Genomic DNA, 13675 nt, shown 5'->3' on the forward strand with positions numbered 1-13675 from the left:
ATGATCTGTCTCATCAGTGTTGGGATGAAGATCCTTTCACCTTTCAGGATGATGTCATCGATTATGGTGAGCTCTTCTCTGTAGTTCCAGAACTCTATGGCACTGGAGTGGCATTGTTTTCTGGTCTCTGGCCATCCTTGCTGGATGTATGTCTTGAGGTGGTGAAGCTGTGGGTCATCTTTTGTCGCTTTCCGTATTTCTTCTAGCTTGTTGTCGCTGATGGGCATGTTCTTCATGACAGCATGCACCTGAGTGTCGAAGTCTTTGCTCATCTGGTCATTTGGGTCAACTGGGATGTGTTTTCGGGACAGAGTGTCGGCCACAGGTATGCTTTGTCCACTGACATGGATGACTTTGATGTCATATTTTTGCAACTGCAAGAGCATACGTTGCAGTCTGGGTGGTGCAGTTGACAGGGGTTTCTTTATGATCGCCTCCAACGGTTTGTGGTCTGTGTGGACGATGGTTTGTCGGCCATAGACGTATTGGTGGAACCGTTTGCACCCAAACAGGATGGCGTACAGCTCTTTTTCTATTTGGGCGTAGTGCTGCTCCGTTTCGTTCAGTGCTTTGGATGCAAAAGCGACTGGCCTGTCTTCCTGAAGGAGGGTGGCTCCTAGTCCATGCTGGCTGGCATCCACTTACAGTGTGACTGGCTTTGCTGGATCGAAGAATGCGAGAACAGGTTGGGATGAGATCATGTGCTTGGTTTTCTCAAATGCTGCCTGCTGAGGTGTGTCCCATACAAACTCGGTCTCGTTTTTGAGCAGGTCTCGCATGGGTTTTGTGATCTCAGAGAGCTGTGGGGCAAACTTGGACAGGTATGTGATCATCCCAAGGATTGTTTGGAGTTCCTTCAGGTCTGATGGGGGCGGCATGTTCAGGATGGCTGAAACCTTTGCAGGATCTGGCTTCAGACCTTGTGATGTGACGAGGTGGCCAAAGTATTCAACCTCCTGTGTTCCAATGGTCAGCTTTTCTGCATTCAGTTTCAGGTTCTTTTCTTTGGCTCTGTTTCAGCTTTAGTTTCTTCATTTTCCTTCTATTTGCACGAAGAGACCTGATAAATTGTGACTTGCTAGATGGCGATAGGACTCCGGTTGTCCTGTCGAATCTGCTCCCACTCCGTGCACAGCATGCCGGCCCCCCACCACCAGACCAAAAGCCACTCAAAACCCTGTAACCCTGAGCCGATCCGAATAGGGAAGTTTGAAAGTGGTATTAGGATGATGCTCTTGACTGTTCGCGAAACGTTCCACAGCAATCACCATCAATGACTACTTGCTGAGCATAAATCTGTGTGAAGATTTTTCGGTTGTTGTAATAATTATGCAACTGCAATTTCTGACTGTGTAGGCATGGTACGTTGGGGCAGCATAGACTGTTTGGTCATTTTGCCAGCGAATATCTTTACTTTGCGTTTGTTTCTATCCACCATTGATTACCACTGTGTTGGTTCTCAGTCATACATTCGTTCATATCACGATCCATGCGTGTTCTTTTGATTTCCTCCAATAGAAGTGTCGTGGTTCCTTCTCCAGTGGAGTAGTGTGTTTAGCATGGTTGAGGCTGTCACAACTTAGTGGGAGGTTCGCGTTGGGTTGAGGGGAAAGTTTGATCACCTTCCTTGACAAACACGCCGTGAATAGCGGTTAAAAGTATTCCTTCAGTATGAATCTATCGCTGAGAGGAGGTCACTGCAGAAGAAGACATTTGTAGGTTCCTAGATCCGCAGCGAAGCAGAGACGATAATGGAGTGGTGTCCGGGCCTAGAACTGCTGAATTGTGTGCAGGTCCTCCCATTGTGACTGCAGGAAGGGGAGGTCGGCCGATGGTGGTCTTTCCTTTCACAGTTGATGGGCTGCCCACTAGACTGTAAAACAATCCCTGGTCCTTGACTCAAGTGGCCCTCTGTTGGTCATTGCTAAATGGTTTTCCACTGTGACACGTTGCCTTACGCCACTGTATCTTTACTTGAAACTTATTATGTCACACTCAAGGTTTCCTACTGACATAGGCGCTATCAGGACACAGTGGTCTCTTTCCATTGAAACTGTTGTCAACATATGGTCCCTATCACTGACACTTCCTCTGCGCACACAGTGGACATGACTTGGCCTTACTCACTATCTTTCATGGACATCTTCCTTCGTAATGGTTTTTGCCTTCCTCTTGCAGTAATAGTGACATGTGCTTGTCGTATCATGGACATCTCACTTACCTCCTCATGATCCATCCACATATCTGCGTCTTTTGCCTTGTCGTTGCTGCACACTGGTCCTTACGTGAATTGGTACTCTGACGTCACAGGTGCTCATAAATTCCGTGTCGTACAGCTGCTACTCTCCACAGGGTCATTCCTGTACCTGGACACCTGGTCAAGACTATTCCTGTGATGGTCCTCGAGTATGTGGCACTTATTGGCCACCATTGCAGCAGTCCACACACTCGAGCACCACGAATGTCCCGTGACATACACTCGACGCACCGTGCGGGCCACGCACCATTTCAATCACTGCTTTTCACATCGCAACTCACCACAATTCACACGTCGGCACGACATGACACAAAAAACTTCACCCCTTCATCAGCACTATCACCACACAACGTGAAAATGATCTGTCATGGCCAAAATAACATAATTATTAAAGCAGGGCTCTGATTGTGTGATGGTGGTGTTGATTCTTTGTCTGCTTCTGCAGGGTTCCGACTTATCTCCCTACCCTCTGTCCTCCTATCCATATCTCGTCATCTCCTGCTCCGTCTGTGTCTTTTTTATTTTTCGTGGGCCCCACACATTGCGTGTATCTCAAATAGAACAATCAGTGTAAGTTGTTGCAGTCAGTTCAAATGCTTACAAAACCACCGACAACAACTAACCACGAACACACCACCATTCTTCAATCACGGACGCCTTGCTTCGCTAACCGGAGCTTCTACCGCTAGCTATGTCTATCACAATCCAGACCTAACCACACCTCCTCCACCAACTTTCAAGTGAAATGTTCTCCTGCCATTTGAAAGCATGTAATCGAAATTACAATCAACACTAATAACGATTTGTGAAATGTCGGCCAATTAAATGTTTAAAAGCTGTTTCAATCTTTTTTTCTGATTAATACTTCGTTAACCTTACTTTTCATTCGTCTCAAGTCCCCGTCTTGCTCTCTTTCTCTTGGTCTTGTCCGTGATTACTGAACAAATGTAAAGAGTTGCGTGTGTTTTTGTCAGTCATGCATAAATGATTTGATCAATGACAGATTTTAACAACAATCAGACAGTATAAGCAAGCTGTTGATGTTTGCATCATGGCATGAAATGTGTAGCGAAAATTAAAGTTAAACCAAAAATGTCGTCTTCTAAGAGATCGTTGCCTTCGCAACGGAGAATGATGTTACAAGTCGTCATTCATTGCAATGTAATCATGTGTATTGTTGAATAATTAAAGATTATTTAAACCAAACAAATGTCGTCATTCATTGCAATGTAATCATGTGTATTGTTGAATAATTAAAGATTATTTAAACCAAACAAATGTCGTCATTCATTGCAATGTAATCATGTGTATTGCTGAATAATTAAAGATTATTTAAACCAAACAAATGTCGTCATTCATTGCAATGTAATCATGTGTATCGCTGAATAATTAAAGATTATTTAAACCAAACAAATGTCGTCATTCGTTGCAATGTAATCATGTGTATTGCTGAATAATTAAAGATTATTTAAACCAAACAAATGTCGACGAACGCAAGCTGCAGATGATCGTAGTGGGTATTGTTTTGCCAGACGTGAGTATATAAATATACTGCGAAGGAAGAAGAAACTGTTTAACGATTATCTTTTAAATGTTTTTAATTCAGTCAGTTCACATCCAACAGGAATTTTGGAATAACGTTTAAAAAAAACTCTCCAAAACGTAGACAAGTACGGAACGGTATATCAGTAGACGAATGGTACAGCCATTTTGAAACACTGCTTGAACAGGAAACTGATTCAAATGATATGGCGGGTAATAGTGTGGAAGATGATGATTATTTTTATTATTTTAATCGCTCGATATCGAAAGAGGAAGTCTTACTTGTCTTTAGGAATATAAAACCTAGAAAAGCTGCAGGACCCGACAGAATAATTGGCGAACTGTTCAAGAATGCTTGTCATCAAACTGTTGATTTTTTTTGATTTTTTTTTTAAGTTCTTCAATGAATTGTTTGACAAAGGTATCTTTCCAGACAAATGGACTGAATCTATTATCATTCCAATATTTAAGAAAGGAGAAGTGAATAATCCTGGTAATTATAGGGGAATTCCTTTGTGTGACACCAGCAGTAAACTTTTCAGTGTGGTGATAAATAATAGATTACAAAATTGGGTAACATAAAAGGATATTCAAGGAGGTTTTAAGAGAGGGTTTTCCACTATAGACCATATGTTTAATGTCTCTAGTTCAGAAACAGTTTGCTGCCAATCAAAAACTATACACAGCTTTTATAGATTTTGAAAAGGCATTTGATTCAATTAACCGAAATTTTCTTTTGCCTACTCTGTTAAAAAAACGGTATTGAAGGAAACTCTTTAAATGTATCAAGAGTATGTATGCTAACGTGAGAGCTCGTGTACAATGTGGGAATAGATTAACAGATGTTATAAACTGTACGAAAGGTGACAGACAGGGAGACGTTTGTAGCCCTGTTTTATTTTCATTATTTATAATAAATATTATTTATAAACGAATTAGCTGTTGAAGTGATTAGAAATGGACGACATGGTGCAACGTTTTCGCTTGATACCTCTGAGTTGTTTATACTGTTACTGGCTGATGATGTCATTTTGATATCTGAAACTGTTGTTGACTTGCAAAATCAGTTACGTAGTTTACAAAATGCAGCTATTATGTTAGATTAAAAGGTTGACATAAATAAAGATAATAGTATTGTTTTTAGGAAAGGAGGATATTTGGCTGCTAGGGAACGATGGACCTACAATGATATCGTAATGCCTGTTGTTAATATTTGTTTGGTGTTGTGCTGCTGTGTTCGTTGGTGTTGTGTTGCTGTCTTTGTTTGATGTTATGCTGCTGTCTTTGTTTGATGTTATGCTGCTGCCTTTGTTTGATGTTATGCTGCTGTCTTTGTTTGATGTTATGCTGCTGTCTTTGTTTGATGTTATGCTGCTGTCTTTGTTTGATGTTATGCTGCTGCCTTTGTTTGATGTTATGCTGCTGTCTTTGTTTGATGTTATGCTGCTGCCTTTGCTTGATGTTATGCTGCTGTCTTTGTTTGATGTTATGCTGCTGCCTTTGTTTGATGTTATGCTGCTGCCTTTGTTTCGTGTTGTGCTGCTGCCTTTGTTTGATGTTATGCTGCTGCCTTTGTTTGGTGTTATGCTGCTGCCTTTGTTTCGTGTTGTGCTGCTGCCTTTGTTTCGTGTTGTGCTGCTGTCTAATTTCGGCGTGTTCTTGCAGGTGAGCGGCTGGTGAGCGGAGAGAAGGACGTTGTTATTGCACTGATACAATCTGCACCCGAGGACCAGCAGAACGCTGATGACTGATGTCACTGATTGTGTCACACTTACACACGGCTTACGTAACACTGCCGCTCCGTTTATCTAACACACACACACACACACACACACACATAGAATAGGCTTTCAAGGTCTGATCAACACGATGGGTTATGCGAAGGTGACCATGAGTTCCTTTTTCCCAATACATGTGGTGAGGTGTTTATGGATCTGTCCGCACGCTTCCACACCTTGAATGTGAAAGTAAAACCGACACCTGCTTTCATTTCATCTACCTGTCTCTCAGTCCGTGTGTGTGTGTGTGTGTGTGTGTGTGTGTGTGTGTGTGTGTGTGTGTGTGCGTGTGTGCGTGCGCGCGCGCGCTTCCTGGCGTCCGTGCGTGTGTGCGAGTGTGCATCGAAATATTTTTGTTTCTTTTACTGAACATAACAGTATGGTAAAGAAACGACCACTATGACACAAACAGCGGAACAAAGGTCACTTGTTGACGAGAACAGTGGCAGCAACTGACAGTCACCAAGAACATGACACTGACCCTGTTCTCTGTCATCCGTCACTGACATGACAATCACCGGCTGTCCGGATATCACGTCTCTCTGACATGACAATCACCGGCTGTCCGGATATCACGTCTCTCGGACATGACAATCACCGGCTGTCCGGATATCACGTCTCTCGGACATGACAATCACCGGCTGTCCGGATATCACGTCTCTCTGACATGACAATCACCGGCTGTCCGGATATCACGTCTCTCTGACATGACAATCACCGGCTGTCCGGATATCACGTCTCTCTGACTCTTCAGCTCTTAACCGTGCGTGTTGCTTTATTCCCCATAGTCCCAGTTTCTTGAATAAAGTTTGTACTGAGGCCAGTTCTCAGCAGTTGTTTGGTAAGCAATGTGGACAGTGTGTAAAGTCAGCAGGCCCCACGGCAAAGGGGTGACTGTCACGGATGATCAGGACGACAATTAATATACTGTCGCCAAAAACGCCGTGAATATATCGAAATCTATCAACAAAAAGTCACATTACCGAAGCGACATTATCCACTCACTCCACGATAACATTAATGATGATGATGATGAGAATACTATTACTACTACTACTGCTGCTACTGCTACTATTACTACTACTACTACTACTACTACTACTACTAATAATAATAATAATAATAAAATGCAGGCTTACATAGCACAGTACCTCACCGCGCTTTATAATCAAATCTTCAAATTTAAGACTAAGTGTCGTAAAATATGTACAAAGTCAACAGTTTCAAATGACATTGGCTAAAACATTCATATGTAAGACTAAGTGTCGTAAAATATGTACAAAGTCAACAGTTTCAAATGACATTGGCTAAAACATTCATATGTAAGACTAAGTGTCGTAAAATATGTACAAAGTCAACAGTTTCAAATGACATTGGCTAAAACATTCATATGTAAGACTAAGTGTCGTAAAATATGTACAAAGTCAACAGTTTCAAATGACATTGGCTAAAACATTCATATGTAAGACTAAGTGTCGTAAAATATGTACAAAGTCAACAGTTTCAAATGACATTGGCTAAAACATTCATATGTAAGACTAAGTGTCGTAAAATATGTACAAAGTCAACAGTTTCAAATGACATTGGCTAAAACATTCATATGTAAGACTAAGTGTCGTAAAATATGTACAAAGTCAACAGTTTCAAATGACATTGGCTAAAACATTCATATGTAAGACTAAGTGACATGAACAATATGTAAATCGACACAGGCGCTATCACAGTCTCAAATCACACAGGTACAAATCACGGCAAAACAAAGCGCATCACACTCACTGTTGTCAAAAATAAACACCAGGGAACCAGGTATCACGATAAACAAACCAAAATCATCATTAACCATCCGAAACAATTTTGAACAAAAGTAGAGAGAGAGAGAGAGTGTGTGTGTGTGTGTGTGTGTGTGTGTGTGTGTGTGTGTGTGTGTGCGTGAGAGACAGGGGGAAGGGAGTGATCAAAAGACAGGAAATGGAGAGAGAGAGAGAGATGGAGAAAGAGAGATGGACAGAAAGAGAGAGAGATGGAGAAAGAAAGATGGACAGAGAGAGAGGGGGGGGAGTGGTAGTTTAAGAAAAGAACAGAGGGAGACAGAAGGAGGTATAGTGAGACAGAGAATAGTGAGAGTAGGGGGAGGGGGTGGGGCGGAGTGTGTATAAGTGAGAGGTGAGAGAGAGAGGAAGGGAGGGGGAGAGAGAGGGGGAGGGGGAGAGAGGGGAGAGAGGGGAGATGTGGAGAGAGAGAGGGGGTGGAGGGGGAGAGGGGGGAGAGAGAGGAGGTCGTGATTGAGGAAGAGAGAAAAAGACAGAGGGAGGTGCAGTGTTAGACAGACAGACAGACAGAGACAGATAGACAGACAGACAGACAGACAGAGAATGAATGAATGAAAGGGAAACATGTCAAAAGAAAAGGTGTGAAGAAAAACTACAAGAAAATAACTAAATGTTAAACAAACAAGTTCATAGAAAGACGAGAAAATAAACAGCATTACAAGAGAGAGAGAGAGAGAGAGATCATGAATGAATGAATGAATGAATGAATGAATATTTATTTTCCAACGCATATAAATGTTGTTTTACTCAATACATGTATAAGGTACAAGTATAACACAGCGACAAACTGACAGACAAAATATCACACATCTGCACGAAACGGAAGCGAGTAACAGAGAGAGAGGAGGAGGGGGGCGGGGGGGGCACAGAGAGAGACGCACAGAGAGGGACGTACAGAGAGTGAGGTACAGAGAGGCACAGAGGGAGAGGTACAGAGAGAGGCACAGAGAGAGACGCACAGACAGACAGAGGCACAGAGAGAGAGGCAGAGAGAGGGAGAGACGCACAGAGAGACGCATAGAGAGAGGCAGAGAGAGGGGTGAGAGACGCACACAGAGAGGCACAGAGGCAGAGAGAAAGAGGCAGAGAGAGAAAGGCAGAGAGAGAGAGGCAGAGAGAGAGAGGCAGAGAGAGAGAGAGAAAGGCAGAGAGAGAGAGAGGCAGAGAGAGAGAGGCAGAGAGAGAGAGAGGCAGAGAGAGAGAGGCAGAGAGAGAGAGAGACGCACAGAGGCAGAGAGAAAGAAGCAGTGAGAGAGAGGCACAGAGAGAGAGGCACAGAGAGGCAGAGAGAGGTACAGAGAGGCACAGAGAGAGAGGCAGAGAGAGGTACAGAGAGAGAGACAGAGAGAGAGAGGCAGAGAGAGGCACACACAGAGAGGCAGAGAGACAGGCACACAGAGAGGCAGAGAGAGACACAGAGAGAGGCAGAGAGAGAGAGAGAGGCAGAGAGAGAGAGAGAGGCAGAGAGAGAGAGGCACAGAGAGAGAGGCACAGAGAGAGAGAGAGGCAGAGAGAGAGAGAGAGGCAGAGAGAGAGGCAGAGAGAGAGAGAGAGGCAGAGAGAGAGGCAGAGAGAGAGAGAGAGGCAGAGAGAGACACAGAGAGAGGCAGAGAGAGAGAGGCACAGAGAGAGAGAGGCAGAGAGAGAGGCACAGAGAGGCACACAGAGAGGGGCACTCTGAGAGAGGCACAGAGAGGCAGAGAGAGAGAGGCACACAGAGAGAGGCAGAGAGAGTGGCACAGAGATAGCGGCAGAGAGAGAGAGAGAGGCAGAGAGAGATAAGCACAGAGAGAGAGGCACAGAGAGAGAGAGAAGCAGAGAGGGATAGGCAGAGAGAGATAGGCACAGAGAGAGGCAGAGAGAGATAGGCACAGAGAGAGAGGCACAGAGAGAGAGAGAAGCAGAGAGGGATAGGCAGAGAGAGAGAGGCACAGAGAGAGGCAGAGAGAGATAGGCACAGAGAGAGAGGCAGAGAGAGATAGGCACAGAGAGAGAGAGAAGCAGAGATAGGCAGAGAGAGATAGGCACAGAGAGAGAGGCAGAGAGAGAGAGGCACACAGAGAGAGAGAGGCAGAGAGAGCGGCAGAGAGAGAAGCTGTGACGTGAGGTCTCACCAGCAGGCTGTGTGTGGAGGGAGGAGGTCCAACGAAAGGCGGTGAGTGAGGGAAACAGGAAGACAGTGGCCGTCACCAGCAGGCAATACGTCACCCTCATGGCCACGGCCCCTCACCACCTGCTGTCTGCTGTCTGCTGTCGGCTGTCTTGTGCTGCTCACTGCTCTGTGCTTTGAGACCGGTCTGTGCCGCGCGAATCACGGGCTGTAGAGCGACAGGTCGGGGACAGGACGCCGTTCTCCGGGCAGGTCCCCACGTGACGTGCATTGACGGCGTGAAGACCGCCTCCCGCGTCACCGCCAGCACTGCCCGCCTTCCGCCTCCTGTCGCCATGATGAATGCAGGGGGTGCTGTTCGCTAAGTGGCCCACACTCGTCACGGGACACACACACACCACACACACCACACACACACACACTGTTCCTCCCTGCTTGCTGTCAGCCGCTTTATCGTCATGCAGGCTGACTTGAAACACGGATGTCTCTCCGCACGACACCTGTTACACCTGTTTACAAACACGTGACAGCGACAACTGTTTACACACACGTGACAGCGACAACTGTTTACAAACACGTGACAGCGACAACTGTTTACACACACGTGACAGCGACACCTGTTTACACACATGTGACAGCGTCAACGGTTTACAAACACGAGACAGCGACAACTGTTTACACACACATGACAGCGACAACTGTTTACACACACGTGACAGTGACACCGGTTTACAGACACGTGACAGCGACACCGGTTTACAGACAGTTTCCAACAGCTGTTTACACACACTTTACAGCAACACCCGCTTACAGACACTTTACAGCAACACCTGTGTACAGCAATACCTGTTTACAGACACTTTACAGCAGTACCTGTTTACAGCAACACCTGTTTACACACACTTTACAGCAACACCCGCTTACAGACACTTTACAGCAACACCTGTGTACAGCAATACCTGTTTACAGCAACACCTGTTTACAGCAACACCTGTTTACAGACACTTTACAGCAACACCTGTTTACAGACACGCGCACGCGCACGCGCGCGCACACACACACACACACACACACACACACACACACACACACACACACACACACACACACAGGCTGCCACTGATTGGCCGCAAGAGGGGTGGGAAAAGATCTCTGGTGCCAGGAACGTGGCGTTTAGTGTGTTGCTCAGTCTATTGCATTTGGAAAAGCCCACAGAGGCTCTGTTCCGTTTTGAAGAGCGCAAAGTTAGGTTGGAAATGATGCCAATATTCGTTTGATATGCAAAGCATCGTGCTCTACCTTTCATGCTAGACTTACGGCCGCTCCCTCTTTCTACCTTTATTTCTTTGAGGCGATCGATGGTGTGATGGCCTTGTACCTGTTCTTTTTGGTATTCTTTGACTTTTCTGAGGATTTCCGATTTTCCTAGATGTAGGCCTCTCGTTGTTGTTGCGTTACCAGCAAGTCTGTCAGCTCGATCATTTCCCTTAACACCTGCATGTCCCGGGCAGTATGACCATGTAAGTTTTTTAATCTGAAAGTTGCGCATTGCCTTATGCTACTCTGGGCTTCCCATTCCACTTTCAATTTTCTGTATGAGGTTCATTGAGTCCGTTAGAATCATGGCATGTTGGTTTCCGGGCGTATGGATGGACGATAGCCACTGGAGGGCATGTGTCACAGCTTCAACTTCTATCGTTAGGCTGGAGGTTGTGACTTTGTTGGCAACATTCTCTTCTCAATTGTTTTTTCTGTTTTGTTTCACAGTGAATCCCCTACCAGACTGGTCTTTGGTGACTGAGCCATCTGTGTATATGATGATGTTTTCTTCTATAAGTAGCTTCACTTCTGCATCAGTTTTGCCCTCTGGCCATTCCTGACAACGTCTTCCTAGAGTTGGTGAAATGGCTGTGTTGAATAGATTATTGGGGTTTTCGGGGCATTAGGCCAGAATCACCCCCACCCAAACCCCTTTTGTAAACATAACATTTGGAGGAGAATGCATATGGGCATAAAGCAAGAATACCCCCCTCCCCCACCTTATGTGAGTTTAATATTGGTGGAGGAGTGTATGTAGGCATAAGACAAAGATTTAATATTTCTTCTTCTTTCTCTGGGCTTAGCACTAGAAGTAGTGGGGAATGGAGGAGGGGGAGGGGTAAATAGGCATAAGGCGAGAATCATATCATGTCCTCTGCCGAGAGCAAGAGTAATGTGACCCTAACACAGAGCAAGAGTAATGTGACCCTAACACAGAGCAAGAGTACTGTGACCCTAACACAGAGCAAGAGTAATGTGACCCTAACACAGAGCAAGAGTAGTGTGACCCTAACACAGAGCAAGAGTAATGTGACCCTAACACAGAGTGAGAAATGATGCATGAAGTGCGGATCGTGCACTTCAGGGAACTAACAGCCTTCAGATCCCCATCACTTCAGGGAACTAACAGCCTTCAGGTCCCCATCACCTCAGGGAACAGCCTTCAGGTCCCCATCACCACAGGGAACAGCCTTCAGGTCCCCATCACCTCAGGGAACTCACAGCCTTCAGGTCCCCATCACCTCAGGGAACTCACAGCCTTCAGGTCCCCATCACCTCAGGGAACAGCCTTCAGGTCCCCATCACCTCAGGGAACAGCCTTCAGGTCCCCATCACCTCAGGGAACTAACAGCCTTCAGGTCCCCATCACCTCAGGGAACAGCCTTCAGGTCCCCATCACCTCAGGGAACAGCCTCCAGGTCCACATCACCTCAGGGAACTAACAGCCTTCAGGTCCCCATCACCACAGGGAACAGCCTTCAGGTCCCCATCACCTCAGGGAACTCACAGCCTTCAGGTCCCCATCACCTCAGGGAACTCACAGCCTTCAGGTCCCCATCACCTCAGGGAACAGCCTTCAGGTCCCCATCACCTCAGGGAACAGCCTCCAGGTCCACATCACCTCAGGGAACAGCCTTCAGGTCCCCATCACCTCAGGGAACAGCCTCCAGGTCCACATCACCTCAGGGAACAGCCTCCAGGTCCCCATCACCTCAGGGAACTAACAGCCCTCAGGTCCCCATCACCTCAGGGAACAGCCTTCAGGTCCCCATCACCTCAGGGAACAGCCTCCAGGTCCCCATCACCTCAGGGAACTAACAGCCTTCAGGTCCCCATCACCTCAGGGAACTAACAGCCCTCAGGTCCCCATCACCTCAGGGAACTAACAGCCTCCAGGTCCCCATCACCTCAGGGAACTAACAGCCTTCAGGTCCCCATCACCTCAGGGAACTAACAGCCTTCAGGTCCCCATCACCTCAGGGAACAGCCTTCAGGTCCCCACCACCTCAGGGAACTCACAGCCTTCAGGTCCCCATCACCTCAGGGAACTAACAGCCTTCAGGTCCCCACCACCTCAGGGAACTCACAGCCTTCAGGTCCCCATCACCTCAGGGAACAGCCTTCAGGTCCCCATCATTGTCCCCCATGCCTCTCTTTTCATTTCTGTCTTCTTTCTTTCTTTCTCTCTCTCTCTCTGTTGTATTCTTTCTGTATCTCACCCCCACCTCCACCCCCCTCCCAGGTCCCAAGATGTCCCCTGCACCCCACCCCCATCTCCCTCCCGCCCCCTGCCTCAACATCGTCCACTTTTGCCTGGCCTGTCGTATTGGACCATAAGATCAGGGGAGACCAATTCAACCTGCCCCAATCTTTGGCAGAAGCCGCAGTTGCGTCCCTTAATTGATCGCTGTTTAATGTTGTCAAGTGGCACCGCCATTGTTCCATCTCCAGCCTGTGTACAGCGTCTCTACCTCTGTGCAGACATGGGTACGGGGGTGGGGGGTGGGGAGGGGGGTAGGGGAGTGCTAACAATCCGGTGCACAGCCCCTGTGTGAGCCAGGACCAAGCCATGCTTGACTCGACAGGCTAAAGTCAAAACCAAGGTGCTCAGAACCCCTATTTCATCTCACTGTCTTCTGAATCCGTATACAGATTACATTTCCCTACTCAAACTGGCGTACGATGGCTCAGTGGTTAAAACGTCTGCCAGAAAAGGTGACTCAGTCCTGAAGTGGCGACCACCCTGGAGGCGCGGGTTCGAACCTGCTTTGGACCAGGAAAAAACAAAAAGAAAAAAGGCAGCAATACAAGGGCATCCATGACCTGGGTGCGGCCCGGC

At 46.5% G+C, this 13675-nt stretch overlaps 1 protein-coding gene across 1 annotated transcript in view; it reads right to left on the reverse strand.

Annotated features, from left to right (window-relative positions):
* Nucleotides 1-9796, reverse strand: part of LOC143291039 (uncharacterized) — a 52427-nt gene extending 42631 nt beyond the window's left edge. The window contains exon 1 of the mRNA XM_076600623.1: nucleotides 9521-9796. Coding sequence (XP_076456738.1) covers nucleotides 9521-9620 — 100 coding nt within the window. The 5' untranslated portion in view covers nucleotides 9621-9796. The remainder of the gene's footprint in view (nucleotides 1-9520) is intronic.
* Between the last annotated feature and the right edge of the window lie 3879 nt (nucleotides 9797-13675).

Source organism: Babylonia areolata, chromosome 16 (assembly GCF_041734735.1).
Source record: "Babylonia areolata isolate BAREFJ2019XMU chromosome 16, ASM4173473v1, whole genome shotgun sequence".
Lineage (NCBI taxonomy): Eukaryota > Metazoa > Mollusca > Gastropoda > Neogastropoda > Buccinidae > Babylonia > Babylonia areolata.